This window comes from Hyla sarda, chromosome 4 (assembly GCF_029499605.1).
Source record: "Hyla sarda isolate aHylSar1 chromosome 4, aHylSar1.hap1, whole genome shotgun sequence".
NCBI classification, from domain to species: domain Eukaryota; kingdom Metazoa; phylum Chordata; class Amphibia; order Anura; family Hylidae; genus Hyla; species Hyla sarda.
Genome location: NC_079192.1, coordinates 75,609,388 through 75,629,614, shown reverse-complemented (window position 1 = coordinate 75,629,614; position 20,227 = coordinate 75,609,388). Strand labels below are relative to the sequence as shown.

The window sequence follows — 20,227 nt, the reverse complement described above, 5'->3', positions numbered from 1 at the left end:
CAAATTTAGAGGGAGGCCTCTCTGGTTCTTCCGCATGGTCCCACAAGCGGACGTGGATCTGGCGGCAAGGGATGTGAACAGAGGGATGCTGGTATAAAAGTTATCCACGTACACGTGGTAACCCTTATCCAGCAATGGGTGCACAAGGTCCCAAACGATTTTCCCACTAACACTCAGAGTGGGGGAACAATCTGGGGGTTCAATACCGGAATCTCGTCCCTCATATACTCTAAACTTGTAAGTGTACCCGGAGGTACTCTCACAAAGTTTGTAGAGCTTCACACCACACTGCATCCGCTTCGAGGGAATATACTGGCGGAAGATGAGTCTCCCCTTAAAACAGATAAGAGACTCATCTACCGAGAGCTCCCTGAGGGGTACGTAGGCCTCCAAAAATTTGGCCCCAAAGTGATCGATGACCGGCCTCACTTTGTAAAGCCAGTCATAGGCGGGGTGGACATGCCGCATTATCTGCATAATGCAGACATTTCCGAATGGCCTCGAACCACCACCGTGCCATGGCCATACTGTAAAGCGGGGTCTGGTATAGGATGTCCCCGCTCCAGTACTGCCTGACACTTGGCTTTTTGACCAGACCCATATGCAGCACGAGGCCCCAAAATGTCCTCATTTCTGCTGCATCAATGGCGTACCATTCACTGGGCCTGGCCAAAACAGAATCAGGGTGGTGAGCGATGAACTTCTGAGCGTACAGATTTGTCTGCTCCACCATGTGATTGACAAAACTGTGACTGTAAAAATAACTGAAATAGTCAATTTCAGTGAATCCAGCCGTGTCAATCCGGATTCCGGAGTCGCCAACAAACTCCGGAATCAATGGCTGATAAGCCTCTGGGGGTCTCAAGACTGGTTCACCGAAAGGGGCTCCGGTACACTTGTCTGGGGGGTCGCACTCCTAGTACGAGCGGCATTGTCGCTCATACTAGTACCGGTCACTATCATGGGGGGTGCATGGCCTCGCCTGGCGGCGTCTCCGCGGCCGTACAGGGGACTCATCATCATTACTAGATGATGAGGAGGACGAGGAATAACACAGGAATGTAGGATCTTCCTCGTCCTCCCTGGTAGATTCGGAGTCGGAGGCAATAATAGTGAAGGCCCTGCTGCCGAAAATGCCTGGCGAGCCATCGCCTTTTTCTACAGTGGTGGGGGGGAGGGGTTGTGTGTGTGTGGGGGGGGGGTGGCAGGGGAGTATGTAGTGTGTGTTTGGTGTGACTGTATTATATAACCGTGTGTGATTGTAAATAACGCCAGGGAGCTTAGACTTACGCATACGTTCATGGTCCTTAAGGGGTTAATCTACTTGTAGGTGATGTAATATGTTTGTGATCATGTGACCTTACGTATGGGAATAGTTTTGTGTATTTATACCTCTCCACTCTGTTTGTTGTATTTGAAAAAGAAGCCAATAAATCCTTTTGTCCAGTACTGCAACCTATCTCTGTGGTGAGGCAGCGCACAATCAATCCTCGTTTTGGTGGAGTTCGGAGTTATATGCATTACTAAGCCAAGGCTTTAGCGTTGGCCCCAATTACAGCTAGCGCTAAACCCCAATTATTAACCTGGTACCCACCGCCACAGGGGTGCCGGGAAGAGCCGGTACCAACAGGCCCGGAGCATCTAAAATGGCAATCATGGGCCTAGGAGGTAACAGGCTGGCGTTATTTAGATTAAGGACAATGGTCATCGCCCACCCTGGTAACGTCAGGCTGTCACTGATTGGTTGGTATTTGGCTGTGAACGAAAATACGGGAAACCCTATGTAGTTTTTTTTTTTTTGTCTTAAATAATAATAATAATTTTTAAAAATGTGTGTTGTTCCCTCTATTTTTATTACCAACCAAGCAGCAACAGCCTGACGTTACCAGGGTGGGCGAGAACCTTTGTTACTGACTCTCCCCAGCCTAAATAACGCCAGACTGTTATTTTCATTTCAGATCTGTGTATGCAGAGAACTACTTCCGATTTGGTGGACTACGACGATGACCCGCGTTTTTTTTTTTTTGTTTACTATCAATAAAATAGTTAACAAGGACTTGTGGGGGAGTGTTTTTTTAAATAAAAGTTTTTAAAACATGTGTTTTAAAAAATTTACTTTACAGGCTTAGTGGTGGAAACCGTCTTATAGACGGAGTCCATTACTAAGCCAAGGCTTTAGTGTTGGCCCCAATCACAGATAGTGCTAACCCCCAATTATTACCCTGGTACCCACCGCCACAGGGGTGCTGGGAAGAGCGGTACCAACAGGCCCGGAGCATCAAAAATGGTGCTCCTGGGTCTAGGCAGTACCAGGTTGGCATTAGATTGGAGACAATGGTCCTCACCCACCCTGGTAACGTCAGGCTGTTGCTGATTGGTTGGTATCTGGCTGAGAATGAAAATACGGGGAACCCTATGCGTTTTTTTTTGTCATAAATAATTAAATAATAATAAATAAAAAAATGTGTTTAGTTTCCCCCTATTCTTATTCTCTGCCAGATACCAACCAAGCAGCAACAGCCTGACGTTACCAGGGTGGGCAAGCACCATTGCTACTGGCCCTCCCCAGCCTAAATAACAGCAGCCTGTTACCACCTAGGCCCAGGAGCACCATTTTTGATGCTCCGGGCCTGTTGGTAGCGGCTCTTCCCAGCACCCCTGTGTCGGTGGGTACCGGAGTAATAGTTGGGGGTTTGCGCTAGCTGGTTTTGGGGCTAACACTAAGCCCCAGCTTAGTAATGGATTCCTTCTATAAAGGCTGGGTACACACCCCGTTTTTTGCAATACAGTTCCCGTATCAGGTTTAAAATAAAAAACGGATTCCTCAAAACCTGATTAAACTGTATCACAACGTGTGTACAAATTTTAACCCGTATACAGTTGAAAACCATATACGGTTTGAAAAATGATGTTGGGTTGCATCCGTTTAAAAAAATATATATATATACATTTTTTACTTTCACTCCATTTTGAATAAAGTTTCACTTGTTTGATTGAAATTCCAAGAAAAAAACTGTGCAAAGTCAAAAACTGTATGGTGAAAACCGGATGGAATCGTACGCACATACGGTTCTGTACAGTTCCCATTGACTCCCATGTTAAAAAAATTTAAAACGTATACATTTCAATACGGTTTTTCACCCGGACCAAAAACCGTGGTAAGCTACGATTTTGGGTACGGGAAAAACAGACAAAATTGTACAGGAAGCAAAATGGACACAACCGGATGCATCTTTCGGCACACGGTTTTCAATGGAGAGTCAATGCATACGGTTTTCAATACAGTTCTGTACGGATTTCAAATTGAAAATGTATACGAGAACTGTATTGCAAAAATGTAGTGTGAACCCAGCCTAAGGCTAAGTTTCCACTTGTTTTCTTTGTTTTTCGAAAACTGCCACTGCAGTTTTTGAGCCAAAGTCAGAAGTGGATCCATAAGTCCACGGTTTTAGGTCCGGTTGTAAAAGCGCATACGGCGCAAAAATGAGCCGACCGGACCGAACGTTTCACTCCGGTCGGCTCATTGAAGTGAATGACATACGGGAGCGCATACGGTCACATACGGGAGCGCGAGCTTTTAGCTCCCTCCTGCCGTATGCGCTCCCGTATGGGACAAAACGGAGTGTGGACCCAGCCTCAGACAGCTTTCACTACTAACAAGCCTGTAAAGTAAATAAAATAATAACCATTTTATTAATATTAAACAAAAAAATGCTGGTCCTTCTAGTCCACCGAACCCAAAGTAGTCCTCTGCATACACGGATCTGAAATGAGAAGAAAAAAAACACACAAAAAATGGGTTAGTACATTTAGATAGTATGATATTTTGATAGTATGATAAATAGGTCACACATAAGCAAAACCAAAGCAGTAAAAAATTACTACAGAACTCACTTACCAAAGAAACAAAGATAAAATGTCCCTCATTATGTTAAAGTTATTCTGCGCTCGTGGCAATACCAAATTTTTATTTTTTTAATTGTAAAATGGGAAAAGAGGATGATTTATTTATTTTTTATCGAGGGAGAGGCTTATTCACGTTTTTTATTTTTTTGAAACCCCATAGGGTACTATTAATAGCAATAATTTTGATTGTGAAGGCCCCATTCACACATATATCAGTTGTTGCGGCAGTGCTTCCCTTCAGCATGCAACGGAGGGAAACTGATGGTGCAACTGATCCCATTTATTTGAATGGAACAGTTCACAATCGCCAGGCGTCCTGTTTGGACGCCGGATGGTTGGACATGCCGAACGGCACCGGACAGCTTACTCAGAAATAGTGGATGCCAAATGCTAAACAACTGATGACAACTGATGCATGTTGTCATCAGTGGTAGCATCAGTTGTGTTGAGTTTTAGGCTGGGTTTATGCTGGACATATGTGAACTCAGCCTAATACTGTTCAGTATTATGCATATGAATAACACTGATAAGTGATATCAGCAAACTACTTGATCTGCAATAAAAGATCGTCCGTCGTAGCTGTCAGGGAGCTGGTAAGCAAAGCTCTGGCCTTCATCTTTACTCATCAGACCCCTTCAATTGTGCTGGGAGTGGTCTGATGAGTCCCCCAAGACCCGCAGATAGTACAGATGCTGACAGATAACTGTGACGGAAAGCAAAAACTGTATACTGTAGCGGAAACCAGCAGATGTTATTAATTTCAAGGGCAATCAGGCCATATTCACTAAGCACAAGACTGCACTTTTGAGTCAGCTGAAAAAAATATACATGACCCCAAATCACTAGGTGATGTATGGTGCACGTATTCTGCGCAACTTCAAGTGTCTATCAGCTGAAGTTACTGATGAACCCATGACGGGTTGAAACGGATAATGTAAAGATTCCATAGACTATAATGGGATTTTTTAACGGCCGTTTAACGTCTGTTTTTAATGGTTTTGCTAACGGGTAATTATAACGGATCTTTAAAACTAGGGATGTCCCGATACCGATACTAGTATCGGTATCGGGGCCGATACTAGCCATTTCCCTGGTATCGGGGACTCATTCAATGTCCCCAATACCAATTCCGATACCTGCTGCCGCTCCGCTGCCCCATTCTCCCATCCTCCCGTCCGCATCATGGCGTTCTATGGAGGAGCATGTGACACACACGTCACTCCACCTCCTCCACTGCGTACAGCGTAACACTACGGAGGAAGCAGAGTGACGTGTATGTCACATGCTCCTCCACAGAACGCCATCATGCGGACGGGAGAACGGGGCGGCAGCACCCGTCAGAGGACAGCCGCAGGTGTGCTGTCTACAAGGGTGGGAGCTGCTGTCCCCCAGGGGGGCCTGCTACTAATGTCTAAAGGGGGGCCCTGCTGTTTACAAGGGGGGCTGTGGTCTACAGGAGGGCTGCTACTAACATCTGCAGGGGGGCTGCTGTCTAAAGGGGGCCCTGCTGTCTACAAGGGGGGCTGCTACTAACATCTGCAGGGGGGCTGCTGTCTAAAGGGGGCTGCTACTAATGTTTACAGGGGGTGCCTGCTGTCTACAAGGGGGGGGCACTGTCTATAAGGGGGGGCCTGCTGTCTACAATTGGGGGCCTGCTGTCTACAAGGGGGGGGGCTGTCTACAAGGGGGGGCTGCTGTTACGCCGAGCGCTCCGGGTCCCTGCTCCTCCCCGGAGCGCTCGCGGCATTCTCCTCTCTGCAGCGCCCCGGTCAGACCCGCTGACCGGGAGCGCTGCACTGGCACTGTCGGCGGGGATGCGATCCGCATAGCGGGACGCGCCCGCTCGCGGATCGCATCCCAATCTACTTACCTGTCCCGGTCCCCGGCTGTCACGTCCTGGCGCGCGCGGCTCCGCTCTCTAGGGCGCGCGCGCGCCAGCTCTCTAAGATTTAAAGGGCCAGTGCACCGCTAATTGGTGCCTGGCCCAATCAGTGAAATTAGCTCACCTGCTCCAGGCCTATATTACCTCATTGCCGGATCTTGTTGCCTTGTGCCTAGTGAAAGCATTTCTGTGATTGCTTTACCAGTGTTACCAGACCTTCTGCCGTTACCCTTGACTACGAACCTTGCTGCCTGCCTTGATCTTCTGCTATGTCTGACCTCGCCTCTGTCTAGTCCTCCTGTCCGACGCCACTCTCTGCAGTCAGCGAAGTTGAGCCATTACCGGTGGATACGACCTGGTTGCTACCGCCGCAGCAAGACCATCCCGCTTTGCGGCGGGCTCTGGTGAATACCTGTAGCAACTTAGAACCGGTCCACCGGTACGGTCCACGCCAATCCCTCGCTGACACAGAGGATCCACCTCCAGCCTGCCGAATCCTAACAGCTGCGTTCTACAGGGGGGCTGCTACTAATGTCTACAGGGGGTGCCTGCTGTCTACAAGGGAGGGCATGCTGTCTACAAGGGGGGGGCTGTCTACAAGTAGGGGCTGCTACTAATGTCTACAGGGGGTGCCAGCTGTCTACAAGGGGGGGCCTGCTATCTACAAGGGGGGGCTGTCTACAAGGGGGGGCTCTGTCTACAAGGGGGGGCTGCGTTCTACAGGGGGGCTGCTACTAATGTCTACAGGGGGTGCCTGCTGTCTACAAGGGGGGGGGCACTGTCTACAAGGGGGGGCCTGCTGTCTACAAGGGAGGGGCACTGTCTACAAGGGGGGGCACTGTCTACAAGGGGGGGCTGCGGTCTACAGGGGGACTGCTACTAACATCTGCAGGGGGGCTGCTGTCTAAAGGGGGCCTGCTGTCTACAGGGGGGCTGCTACTAATTTCTACAGGGGGTGCTTGCTGTCTACAAGGGGGGGCGCTGTCTACAAGGGGGGGGCACTGTCTACAAGGGGGGCCTGCTGTCTACAAGGGGGGGCCTGCTGTCTACAAGGGGGGGCCTGCTGTCTACAAGGGGGGGCTGCGTTCTACAGGGGGGCTGCTACTAATGTCTACAGGGGGTGCCTGCTGTCTACAAGGGGGGCCTGTTATCTACAGGGGGGGGGGCTGCGTTCTACAGGGGGGCTGCTACTAATGTCTACAGGGGGTGCCTGCTGTCTACAAGTGGGGCACTGTCTACAAGAGGGGGCATGCTGTCTACAAGGGGGGGCACTGTCTACAAGGGGGGGCTGCCTTCTACAGGGGGTGCCTGCTAGTGTCTGCAAGGGGATACTACCTAATATTAAAGGCAATCTTACAGCAGAGTCACCTGCACTAACTTGAATTTATAGGTAGATAGTGCAGGTGACCTTGTTCCTACCGTGGATGTCTTGGACAACCGCGATCCCCCTTATATTCCGGGTCACCATAGACCTGTATGACCCGGAATCGGCGCAATTCTCAAGTGTGAATTCACCTGCGATTTGCACCGATCGCCGACATGGGGGGTCTGATGACCCCCCTGGGCATTTGCACGGGGTGCCTGCTGATCGATATCAGCAGTCACCCCGCTTCGGTCCCCGTGAGGTGGGGACCGAAATTCCCATGGGCGTACAGGTACGCCCGTGGTCCCTAAGTGGTTAAACCATATACGTTTTTTAACCATATACGGGTTAAAATTTGTACACATGTTTTGATACAGTTTAGTCCGGTTTTGAGGAATCAGTTTTTCATTAATCCCTTAAGGACCCAGCCCATGTATACCTTAAGGACCCGGCCATTTTTTGAACATCTGACCACTGTCACTTTAAGCATTAATAACACTGGGATGCTTTCTACCTTTCATTCTGATTCCGAGATTGCTTTTTCGTGACTTATTCTAATTTATGTTAGTGGTAAATTTTCGACGATAATTGAATCATTTCTTGGTGAAAAATTCAAAAATTTGATGAAAAAATAGAAAATTTAGCATTTTTCTAACTTTGAAGCTCTCTGCTTGTAAGGAAAACAGACATTCCAAATAAATTATATTTTGATTCCCATGTACAATATGTCTACTTTATCTTTGCATCATAAAGTTGACATGTTTTTACTTCTGGAAGACATCAGAGGGCTACAAAGTTCAGCAGCAAATTTCCAATTTTTCATAAAATTTTCAAAATCTGAATTTTTCAGGGACCAGTTCCGTTTGGAAGTGATTTGAAGGGCTTTCTTATTAAAAATAACCCATGAATGACCCCACTATAAAAACTGCACCTCTCAAAGTATTCAAAATGACATTCAGAAAGCTTGTTAACCCTTTAGGTGTTTCGCAGGAATAGCAACAAAGTGAAGGAGAAAATTCTAAATCTTCATTTTTTACACTCGCATGTTCTTGTAGACCCAGTTTTTGAATTTTTACAAGGGGTAATAGGAGAAAAAGCCCCCCAAAATTTGTAACCCAATTTCTCTCGAGTAAGGAAATACCTCATATGTGGATGTCAAGTGTTCGGCAGGTGCAGTAGAGGGCTCAGAAGGGAAGGAGCAACAATGGGATTTTGGAAAGTGAATTTTGCTGAAATGGTTTTTGGGGGGCATGTCACATTTAGGAAGCCCCTATGGTGCCAGAACAGCAGATAACCCCCACATGGCATACCATTTTGGAAACTACAACCCTCAAGGCACATAACAAGGGGTCCAGTGAGCCTTAACACCCCACAGGTATTTGACGACTTTTCGTTAAAGTCGGATGTGTAAATAAAAAAAAATGTTTTCACTAAAGTGCAGTTTTTTTCCCAAATTTATCATTTTTTACAAAGGGTAATGGGAGAAAATGCCCCCCAAAATTTGTAACCCCATCTCTTTTGAGTATATAAATACCCCATGTTAGGACGTAAAATGCTCTGCGGGCGAACTACAATGCTCAGAAAAGAAGGAGTCACATTTAGCTTTTGGAAAGCAAATTTTGCTGAAATGGACTTTGGGGGGCATGTCACATTTAGGAAGCCCCTATGGTGCCAGAACAGCAAAAAAGAACCACATGGCATACTATTTTGGAAACTACACCCCTCAAGGAACGTAACAAGGGGTACAGTGAGCCTTAACACCCCACAGGTGTTTGACGACTTTTTGTGATGTGTAAATGAAGATAAAAATTTTTTTTTGCCTAAAATGCAGTTTTTTCCCCAAATTTTACATTTTTACAAGGGGTAAAAATTTGTAACCCCATTTCTTCTGAGTATGGAAATACCCCATGTGTGGACGTCAAGGGCTGTGCTGGCGCACTACAATGCTCAGAAGAGGAGCGTCATTGAGCTTTTTGAAAGAGAATTTGTTTGAATTGGAAGTAAGGGGGCATGTGCGTTTACAAAGCACCCCGTGGTGCCAGAACAGTGGACCCCCACATGTGACCCCATTTTGGAAACTACAACCCTCACAGAATTTAATAAGGGGTGCAGTGAGTATTTACACCCCACTGGTGTTTGACAGATCTTTGGAACAGTGGGCTGTGCAAATGAAAAATTAAATTCTTCATTTTCACGGATCACTATTCCAAAAATCTGTCAAACATTTGTGGGGCGTAAATGCTCACTGTACCCCTTATTACATTACGTGAGGGGTGTAGTTTCCAAAATGGAGTCACATGTGGCCCCCCACATGTGACCCCATTGTTCCGGCGCTATGGAGACTTTGTAAACACACGTGGCCTTCAATTCTGGACAAATTTTCTCTTCAAAATCCCAATGGAGCTTCTTCTCTTTTGAGCATTGTAGTTCACCCGCAGAGCACTTTAAATCCACATATGTGGTATTTTCTTACTCAGATGAAATAGGGTTAAAAATTTTGGGGGACTTTTTCCTATTTTCCCTTGTGAAAATTAAAAATTTAGGGTAACACCAGCATTTTAGTGAAAAATATTTTTTTTTTCATTTTCCCATCCAACTTTAATGAAAATTTGTCAAACACCTGTGGAGTGTTAAGGCTCACTATACCCTTGTTACGTTCTGTGAGGGGTGTAGTTTCCAAAATGGGGTCACACGTGGGTATTTATTTTTTTGCGTTTATGTCAGAACCACTGTAAAATCAGCCACCCCTGTGCAAATCACCAATTTAGGCCTCAAATGTTCATAGTGCGCTCTCACTCCTGAGCCAGACCATTTTACGCCCACATATGGGGTATTTCCATACTCAGGAGAAATTGCGTTACAAATTTTGGGGGTCTTTTTTTGCTTTTACCACTTGTGAAAATAAAATGTATGGAGCATGTTAGTGTAAAAAGTTATTTTTTTTTTTTTTACACTAACAGGCTGGTGTAGCTCCCAATTTTTCCTTTTAATAAGGGGTAAAAGGAAAAAAAGCCCCCCAAAATTTGAAGTGCAATTTCTCCTGAGTACGGAAATACCCCATATGTGACCCTAAACTGTTTCCTTGAAATACGACAGTGCTCCGAAGTGAGGGAGCGCCATGCGCATTTGAGGATTTAATTAGGGATTGCATAGGGGTGGACATAGGGGTATTCTACGCCAGTGATTCACAAACAGGGTTCCTCCAGCTGTTGCTAAACTCTCAGCATGCCTGGACAGTCAGTGGCTGTCCGGAAATGCTGCAACAGCTGGAGGCTCCCTTTTGGAAACACTGCCGCATGATACGTTTTTCATTTGTATTGGGGGGGGGGGGGACAGTGTAAGGGGGCGTTTATGTAGTGTTTTACCCTTTATTATGTGTTAGTGTCGTGTAGTGTTTTTAGGGTAAATTCACACTGGCGGGCATTTACAGCGTGTTTCCCGCTAGGAGTTTGCGCTGTGGCAAAAAATTTACTGCAGCCCAAACTTGAAGCTGAAAACTAACTGTAAACCTGCCCGTTTGAATGGGGGGGGGGGCAAACCTCCAGCAGTTTCAAAACTACAACTCCCAGCATGTACTGACAGACCGTGCATGCTGGGAGTTGTACTTTTGCAACAGCTGGAGGCACACTGGTTGGAAAACCTTCAGTTACCTAACTCAGTATTCTCCAACCAGTGTGCCTCCAGCTGTTGCAAAACTTCAACTCCCAGCATGTACTGATTGCCGGAGGGTATGCTGGGAGATGTAGTTATGCAACAGCTGGAGGTACGCATCTAAAACTCCCAGCATGCCGAGACAGCTGTTTGGGCATGCTGGGATTTGCAGTTTTGCAACATCTGGAGGGCTACAGTTAGAGACCACTGCACAGTGATCTCCAAACTGTGGCCCTCCATATATTGCAAAACTACAAATCCCAGCATGCCCAGACAGCAAATAGATGTCAGGGCATGCTGGGAGTTGTAGTTTTGCAATATCTGGAGGGCTACAGTTAGGGACCACTATATAGTGGTCTCTAACTGTAGCCCTCCAGACGTTGCTAGGAAACTCACCGGCTTCCATAGGATCCAGGGAGCCACATCGACGTCCTCTGCTGCCAGCTATCTCCGCCGCTGATCGTCGCGGTAAGTGGACTCCGGCGCTAGCCCCCGTCCTGCTCCTCCTATTGTGGGTGGGCAGAACAGGGAAAGCGAAAGTTAACCCCCCCGCCCCGATCTGCTATTGGTCATCGCGTCTTGACAACCAATAGCAGGGAGGATGGCACCCCTGCCACCTCACTCCTATCCCTTCAGGGGGATCGTGGGTGTCATGAACAACCGTGATCCCCCTTATATTCTGGGTCATCATAGACCCGTATGAACCGGAATAGGCGCAAATCGCTGGTGTGAATTCACTTTCGATCTGTGCCGATCACCGACATGGGGGTTGATGACCCCCCCCTGGGCATTTGCGCAGGGTGCCTGCGTACATCTACACCCTGGATACCTGTACTCCCTGGATCCCTATGTGGTTAAAAACCTGATACGGGTGCCTCCAGCTGTTTGCAAAACTATAACTCCCAGCATGCCTGGACAGCCGTGTTTCCTACCAGTGGGCCTCCTGCTGTTGCAAAACTACAACTCCCAGCATGCCCAGACAGTCGAAGGCTGTCTGGCCACGCTGGGAGTTGTAGTTTTACAGCAGCTGGAGGCACCCTGGGCTAACTTGGTCCCACATCAATGACAGAAGACTATGTCCATGGAACCACATAGCAGACCTCCTTCACTCCCCTGTCATATTCTCCACACACAAGAAGGAGCTGAAGGCGGGAAACAAATTTGGCGCCCTTCTCCTTCAGGCTGCGCGGCGGTCACGTGACGCGCCGTATAAAAGCCGCGGGAGGCGGCGCAGCCGGGCTTATTTGGCGCCACAGTGTGAGGCGATAGGAGCGGAGACACCACCGGGAGCCGAGTGTAAGAGGAAGGCGGGAAACCCCAGCAGCAGCATAATCTGTAGGGCGCTTTAGTTACCGACTCGCTGTCACCATGTTTGAGGCCAGACTCGTGCAGGGCTCCATCCTGAAGAAGGTTCTGGAGGCGCTGAAGGATCTGATCGATGAGGCGTGCTGGGACATCACCTCCAGCGGCATCAGCCTGCAGAGCATGGACTCCTCACACGTCTCCCTGGTGCAGCTCACCCTCCGCTCCGACGGCTTCGACACCTACCGCTGCGACCGCAACCAGTCCATCGGCGTCAAGATGAGCAGGTACGAGCCCGATGTGACCGCGTTATACTGGGGAGGAAAGGGTCAGCTGAGGGGATGGGTATACAGGTGTGGTCTGACTCTACGGTAAAACTGCAGTAATGTAAACGGTGTTAAAAATTATTGTGCGTCACCACGGTAGCGCCAGTTATGTTTCATTTTAATTAATGTATAACGAATAGCGGTACCGGTGCCTGCACGGGACATGTCCGCTCTTGTCTTTGTGGCGCGCTTTTTTTTCTTCTTCTTGTCCCTTACTTAATGACGTCACAGCAGCAGAGCGCGATGATTCGGGCGGGAAACTGAGGGGGCGGAGCCTGTGCTTGTGATGTATGAGACTGAAATGTGCATAGGAGAGAACGGAGCATGGAGACACATGACGGCGGGCATTATCACGTGGTCCTCCAGCTGTTTAAAGACTGCAATCCCCAGTGTCCTGGGTGTCAGTTTCAGTAGGAATCTTTATCAAAACTGCAACTCGTATTTGTCGATGCTGGAAGTTTGTTTTGAAACAGCTGGAGGCACACTGGTTAGGAAAGAGGGTGCGGTGACAGGATATCTGTTACATTTCCCAGCAACTTAAGCCAAAGTCTACTGTGATCTTATACAGATTTGCCAGAGATCCCATAGATCAGTGTTTCCCAACCAGGGTGCCTCCAGATGTTGCAAAACTACAACTCCCAGCATGCATGGACAGCCTGATTACAGCAAGCGCCAAGACATCTCTCATGGTCAATGTCAACATAACCCCATTTAACCCTATGGCCATGATAGTGCAGCCCAGGTGTACAGTATGGAGAAGCCCCAGGGCAGTGTGCCTTCGGCTGTCCAGGCATGTTGGGAGTTGTATTTTTTCAACACCCCGAGGCACCCTGGCTGGGGAAACACTGCCATAGACAAAGGTTGCTGGGATATAAAGGTATCCTAATGGCAAGCTGTTTATGCACTTTATGGCCCCGTTCACACTACGGAATATCCGCTTGCGGAATTGCACACCATTGACAGCTATGCAGTGCTCGCGGAATCTGCGCAAAGAATGAACATGTTCTTTCTTTGCGCGGAATTGTGCACCGTGGAAATTCCGCATTGTTAACATGGCCTATCTCCCCTTGACTTCGGTTGTTTGCTGTTTACACAACACCAGTAAAAGTTAAAGGTAGTTGTACACTTTTTTTTTTGTCTTTCCAACAAGCAGCTGTAAGCAGGCCAGGGTGGCTAAAAGACTGAATACACTTTTATCTTACTCAAGTTGCTGACAACTCATTGATTTTTACCTAAACTACAAGATTCTCTCCCTGACAACTGCTGTCAGAAGGCACTTATACACAATAGATGGTTGGCCATTTATTTGGATATTGGCCAACTTAATGCTAGGGTTCCATATCTATAAGCCATGCCAGATGCAACAGGTTGGATGTGTTGCCTCTAGTGTCTAAACTGATTCTTCGTAGACCAGTGATGTCCAATCTGTGGCCCTCCAGATTTTGCAAAACTACAACTCCCAGCATGCCTGGCATGCTGGGACTTGTAGTTTTGCAACATCTGGAGGGTCATAGTTTACACACCACTGTTTTAGCCAAAATGTGGCACAGTATTGGAGGTATGGCTCGTCTGGCATATTTCTACCAAGTCAGAAAAATGCTGTTCCAGCTCACTGGACATAATTTATCCTGAGACAAGAGTTTGTCAGGGGTTGTCTGACACTTTCCTGCAGTCTAGTTATTAGAGGCACAAGGTAATGGGCAGTAGCCTTCAGGGTATGTTCACACTGCGGAATCTCCGCTATCAGAATTCCGTGAGCGGAGATTCCATCTGGCGGCTGCAGTCGAGAATACTTTGGCGGTAGAACCGCGCAGCACTGCAGTCACCGTTGTGTATTTAATTTAAACTAAGTTTGTAGAATGCTTGACTATTGTACTTAACTTTTGCATCTTACAGTATGTCAAAAATCTTGAAGTGTGCAGCAAGTGAAGACATAATTACTCTGAGAGCTGAGGACAATGCAGATACAGTCACTATGGTCTTTGAGTCTCCAAGTAAGTTCTAGAAGTTTACGTTTATAATAGAATTGTTTTGGCAACAAACTTCTCTGCCAGCATCTCCTACAGAGGTGCTCCAATTCAGATTAATGGCCTGCATATTGCATTTTATCATCATTCTTGCAAACTGTTCCCAAGGGAAAATAATGGACAATGTACCATAACTTTCCATCAGGCTGCTTTTCTTTCTTTTTCTTTTTTTTTCACCATAGGTAGGTGTAGGCAGGTCGGCACTGTGTGAATAGGTGCCAGGGACAGGTGATCCAATGAAAGGAAGATGATCCCGGCACTCAAATGATGCTTGAAGTTTTTTGTTTATTTCATAAACGGAACAAACATAAAACGCAGCAACAGCCTTTTTCAACTGTAGTTGAAAAAGGCTGTTGCTGCGTTTTAGATTTGTTCTGTTTATGCAATAAACGAAAAACTTCAAGCATCATTTGAGTGCCGGAGCATTGCCGTAGATTGCAATTTGCCATAGAATGTAATGGAGTGACTCAGCATTTTTCCCTGCTCGAGTGCTCCGCCTCCATTATATTCTATAGGCTGACAATTGCACACCAGCCCCCAACCATTGGTTACTGCGGGGGGGCTGGTGTGTGATCATCAGGCATCGCAGGGTGGATGGCTCATGCAGGCGGAGGACACGCGTAACACTGCTAGCGGGCACAGGGGTCCCGTTAGCGGTGAATAGTGATCGCGCTGGTGGGTGACACTGACTGTCAGTATGTGCGAGGGGCACACAAGCTGAAAGGTGCAGCGGGGAGGACACAGTAAATGGATTGGTTTCTGTGGCCCCATTCCGCTCTCGGAATCGGGCCACAGAGGCTATGAGAGCTCCGTGTAGCTTCGGGCTATCACAGGGAGAGATCCTCTCCCTGTGATAGCCCAAGTGAGACTGCCGTGAGCTGCGATGCCTGATGATTAAATGTCACGTGACACTCGCACACCTCCGCAGTAACCAATGGTTGGGGGCTGGTGTGCGAGTGTCAGCCTATAGATTGTAATGGAGGCGGAGCGCTCGAGCAGGGAACACTGCTGAGTCACTCCATTACATTCTATGGCAAATTGCAATCTACGGCAATGCACCGGGATCTTCTTCCTTTCATTGTCACCATAGGTGACTACGAATCTGTCACTTTCCAGAACCCCTTGGAAAATGGTTATCCCCATTAAGTGAAATGCAGGTAATTTCTATTTAAAGGGGTACTCCACCCCTAGACATCAAAAGGATAGTGGATAAGATCAGACTGGTGGGGGGGCGTGTGGATTGCAGGGGGTCCCAACGGCCACACCCCATCTCTTCCTCTTACAAAGTACATCTGCAGCAGAAGCTTATTTGAGATTGTTTTCCATTTGTAAATTACCTGTCACTCGTTTTCATTTTAGGTCAAGAAAAGGTTTCAGACTATGAGATGAAGTTAATGGATCTAGATGTTGAACAGTTAGGAATTCCAGTAAGTTTATATTCATTTTTTCTTGTGAATTTTGTGATTTGTGCAAAACTGAGTTTGTAGACTGTTTTCAGTGGTTGTTCGTGCAGTGGTTAGAATTTTATGAAGAGCAAATATTCAAAGCGCAGAAATTTTCACATCTACACCACCTAAGCTCAGCTCTAGAAAAGGGCTTTCATACATATTTTTAGTCTCAGCCTTCTTTACCACACATGATGTGAACATTTAATACATTTCAACGCCTAGAAATTCTATATTTTGTTTAAACGGATTCTTTTAAATTACCATATTCAATTTAAATATAATTCACTGGCCATTTAATGCCTCTATTTCTGTATAAGCTTGTCACAATTCATTGTACCACAGATGTGATTTTCTGCACAGGCTAAAAGTTAGACTATTAGAAATTACATGTTTGGTAAAAAAAAAAAAATTGTAGTAATGTTTTGTTGCTCTCTCCAATCAGTATTTTGGGAGACTGCCCAGACTTTCTTCTATGTAAAAGAGAACTTCTCTTTGGGGTAGACTCCAGATTAAAGGCTGGATCTTCTTCCTCCTTAGTGCTTGGAAAAGAACATAATTCTAGGATTTAACGTGTACCTGTCGGATCCAACAAACATTTTTTAATATATCACTCAGTATCTAATCCTGACCATGTACATGTAATTTTTGTGTCTAGCACCTTTATATTTATTTTTTACACTTTAAATTTAGCTCACTAGTCTGAATTCCTCTGTGCAGGTCTCTGCCCCCTCCCTCAGTATGCTTTCTGCTCACATCTCCCCTAGCATTAGCAAAACTAAAACTCCAAGCCTGTCCTCCCTGACGGTAACGGGACACAAGCTGACAGTGAGAGGATTTCTTCAGCTGTGAGCCCTGCGCTCACAGCTGTCAATCAAGGAAGTGTGTCCATGACATAGATTGATGCATGGACACAGCAGGACTAGTATGTGTCCAGGCAGGGGGGCAGTTGTTTGACTGGGTTTTAAAGTAGGAAATACAGAATTTTTTTTATAATGTAAGCAATTGCAAAACCTATTGGTTTGCATGCTTTAGAACATATCAAAAGTTTTTGTATGACAGTGCCCATTTAAAGACTTAAAGCCGTAATGTAGTGAGTGATTTTTTTTTTTTTACCCCACAGGTTTGGGTGGGCTAATCAGTTTTTTTTTTATTTTATTTTTTCTGGATCTTTGTAAAAGGAGGTTTTATATTTTAAAATGTTGTCTTGTTCTCTCAACAGGAACAGGAATATAGTTGCGTTATTAAGATGCCATCAGGGGAATTTGCACGTATTTGTAGAGATCTTAGCCAGATTGGAGATGCTGTTGTGATCTCTTGTGCGAAAGATGGAGTCAAGTTTTCTGCAAGTGGAGAACTGGGAACAGGGAATGTGAAGCTGTCACAGACATCAAATGTTGACAAAGAGGAGGAAGCTGTAAGTACTATACTCTGGTTTGCAAACTGGACCTCCAGCTGTTACAAAATCACATCTAGATGTCCAGTTTGGAGACCACTGCTATACATTTTATAACTAAATTTCCACAGAATTAATCAGTGAAATTCTAACCATTTACTTTCTTTTTTTTAGGTTACCATAGAAATGAATGAGCCAGTACAGCTCACATTTGCCTTAAGATATCTAAATTTCTTCACTAAAGCCACACCCCTGTCCCCAACAGTGACCCTCAGCATGTCAGCTGATATCCCACTAGGTAAGTAATTCTATATGACCTCTGGCTTATTAGGCAAGTGGAAGATTTCAGGCATCCACCATTAAGCAATCTGTTCTACAAGGTGACTTACAGTAGTGTAGTTATTGAAGATGTGGTAAGTCTAATATATTTTGGGGGAGTTTTATAAAAACCTGTTCAGTGGAAAAGTTGCGGAGTTTCCCATAGCAACCAATCAAATTGCTTCTATTTTTGAAAAGGCCTCTGAAAAACAAAAGGAGCAATCTGGTTGCTATGGGCAACTTTTTCTCTGGACAGGTTTTGATAAATCTGCCCCTTAGTGTAGTTTCCTTGATGTCCAATATAACTAAATCCAGAGATTCAGCATTGTTTAGTGTACATGTTATGCTTTCTCCGAAATCTATACAGTTTTTCCTAAAAAGCCACTGTCATTGGAAACAAAGTTAACCGTGGATAACATGAAGCAACGCTGCAAAGAATATGGGATAAATCTCAGGGTTTTTTCTCAGGGCCAAAATTTATGAAAATGTGTTTGAGAAGTTATAATAATGCATTTTATTTTTGTTTCAGTCGTGGAATATAAAATTGCAGACATGGGTCATGTCAAGTACTACCTGGCTCCAAAGATCGAGGATGAAGAAGCATCTTAATGTTGTATAGTTAATTTTATGTGCTGAAGTCAACCGAACATTACAGCTTTTCCTAACTGCCTTGTAATGAACATAACCATATTACATTCTGGCTGTGTTTCTAGGCACATCTGTAGATATTTTTGTAAATATTCAACAATCTTTGTAATACCTGCCAAATGAAACCAGTAAATCTTTGTAATAACTGATTGTGGTTGTCTTACTGTGCTGTTGTAGATATGAAATGGCCTCAAAGTATGCGCACCTATAAACAATGTTCCTGACAAGGAAATAATTCTACCGCTGTAAAAATCACTAGTCAGACCACACATAGAATACTGTGTACAGTACTGGACACCAGTGTACAAGGAAGATATAGGGGGAGATTAATCAAAACCTGTCCAGGGGAAAAGTTGCCCCTAGCAACCAATCAGATCGCTTCTTTCACTTTGCAGAGGCCTTGTTAAAAATGGAAGAAGCGATCTGATTGGTTGCTATGGGCAACTTTTCCTCTGGACAGGTTTTGATAAATCTCCACAATAGTGGAGCTGGAGAGGGTTCAAAGACGGGCAACCAGGGTAATACGGGGCTTTTTTGCAGTCACCGTGCAGGATCGGTTACAATAAACTAATAGCTCGGACAATTACGCACATGGCGACAACAAATGTGTATTTTTGTGAATCCTGGTAGAAAAAAGACATGGCCACACATCCTCGATTTTGTATTATGATCTACCTGCTTCTCAGCATAATTTCAAAAACAGGTTGTTAGTATATACATTTTGATCAAAAGGTACAAAGCCCACTCGCCACGTCAAGGCCACCTATTAAGAGTGGGTCCCTAGCATAAAATGGTGTAGCACTGGGCGGCGCCTCCCAACGCCGCGACACCAGTGCCCACAGGGGAACGACCCACTGGCAGAGCGGTCCCAGCGCCACCCAAACCAGTCCCCGGGCCGCACCCCCCCACAGACACTGTGCTGCGGCAGCAACGGACACCGCACAGCACCACACCAGTGTGAACAAGGTGTAACTGCACACTTACCATGTGCTCCCAATAGTAGCAGGTAGCTACACCTGGGCCCTTTCATTTTCTAGCAGTCTCCCAGTCTGACTGGGAGCACATGGTAAGTGTGCTGTTACACCTTTTTCACACTGGTGTGGTGCTGTGCGGCGTCCGTTGCTGCCGCTGCGCCGATTTTCTCACAGAAACCAATCCCAGCTCAGCTAACGAGCTCTGGTAAAGTGAATCCTGAGCTGCAATTGGTTGCGGTGGGTAAATCACTATTTTTTTTTTCTCAGCTTGATAAATCTGGGACATTCTCTTCTGTAGGTCCATACGGTCACAAGGATACCAAATTTATGTAGGTTTTATTTTAATTAATAAATATATAAAAAAAAAATGACCATGCACCAATATTAGTATGTTTAAAATTGTCATCTTCTGAACCCTATTGGGGTATACCTATCAAGGTATTTAGAGCCTTTTTTTTTTGCTTACTAAAGTCGCACAAAAAGTTGTATGTGAGCACTTTTTTGTGCGACTTGTGGGTAAGCGAAAAGTTACAAACAACATTACCTAAGCAAATTTCAGTTTTCACTTTGCAGTGGTCAGGTATTTATGATGTCGGAAACCCCCTTCAAAAAGTCGCAAGTCTACTCCAGGTCTGACCTGAAGTACAAAACTTCCGTATGTGAGCAAATTTAAAAAGTCGCCGCCGCTCATTCAGAAGCGGTGGAGTCGGACAGATGAGTGGGCGAAGGCAGTGGAGCCGGCAGCCTCCCAGAAATATTAAACTACACTAACTTCATATTTCCCAGCCTGGGCTGTGATTGGCTGGTCGGTCTTGGCAAATCGTAGCCCAGGCCGGGAAATATGAAAATACAGTTTAGTTTCATATATCTGGGAGACAGCCAGCTCTGCGCCTTGGCCATTACAACTACTACTTTCAGCATGTCCTCACTGAAAGGGCATGCTGGGAGATGTAGTCCTGTAACAGCTCAGATAGCCGGCGAGAGGGGGG

General features: G+C 46.0%; 1 protein-coding gene across 1 annotated transcript; it reads left to right on the top strand.

Annotated features, from left to right (window-relative positions):
• Positions 1–12,011: 12,011 nt before the first annotated feature.
• PCNA (proliferating cell nuclear antigen) lies at positions 12,012–18,413 on the top strand. The gene is made up of 6 exons (XM_056571399.1): positions 12,012–12,391; positions 14,327–14,424; positions 15,817–15,884; positions 17,125–17,319; positions 17,473–17,596; positions 18,146–18,413. The coding sequence occupies exons 1-6, from the start codon at positions 12,171–12,173 to the stop codon at positions 18,223–18,225; spliced, it is 786 nt and encodes a 261-aa protein (XP_056427374.1). The 5' UTR covers positions 12,012–12,170; the 3' UTR covers positions 18,226–18,413.
• Positions 18,414–20,227: the final 1,814 nt, after the last annotated feature.

Bases quoted from the DNA above. Each gene is read 5' to 3' on its own strand.
- PCNA (XM_056571399.1), top strand. From the start codon at position 12,171: ATGTTTGAGGCCAGACTCGTGCAGGGCTCCATCCTGAAGAAGGTTCTG. The intron at 14,425-15,816 runs GTAAGTTCTAGA...TTTTCATTTTAG, and splicing joins TATGGTCTTTGAGTCTCCAA to GTCAAGAAAAGGTTTCAGAC. The intron at 17,597-18,145 runs GTAAGTAATTCT...TTTTTGTTTCAG, and splicing joins GTCAGCTGATATCCCACTAG to TCGTGGAATATAAAATTGCA.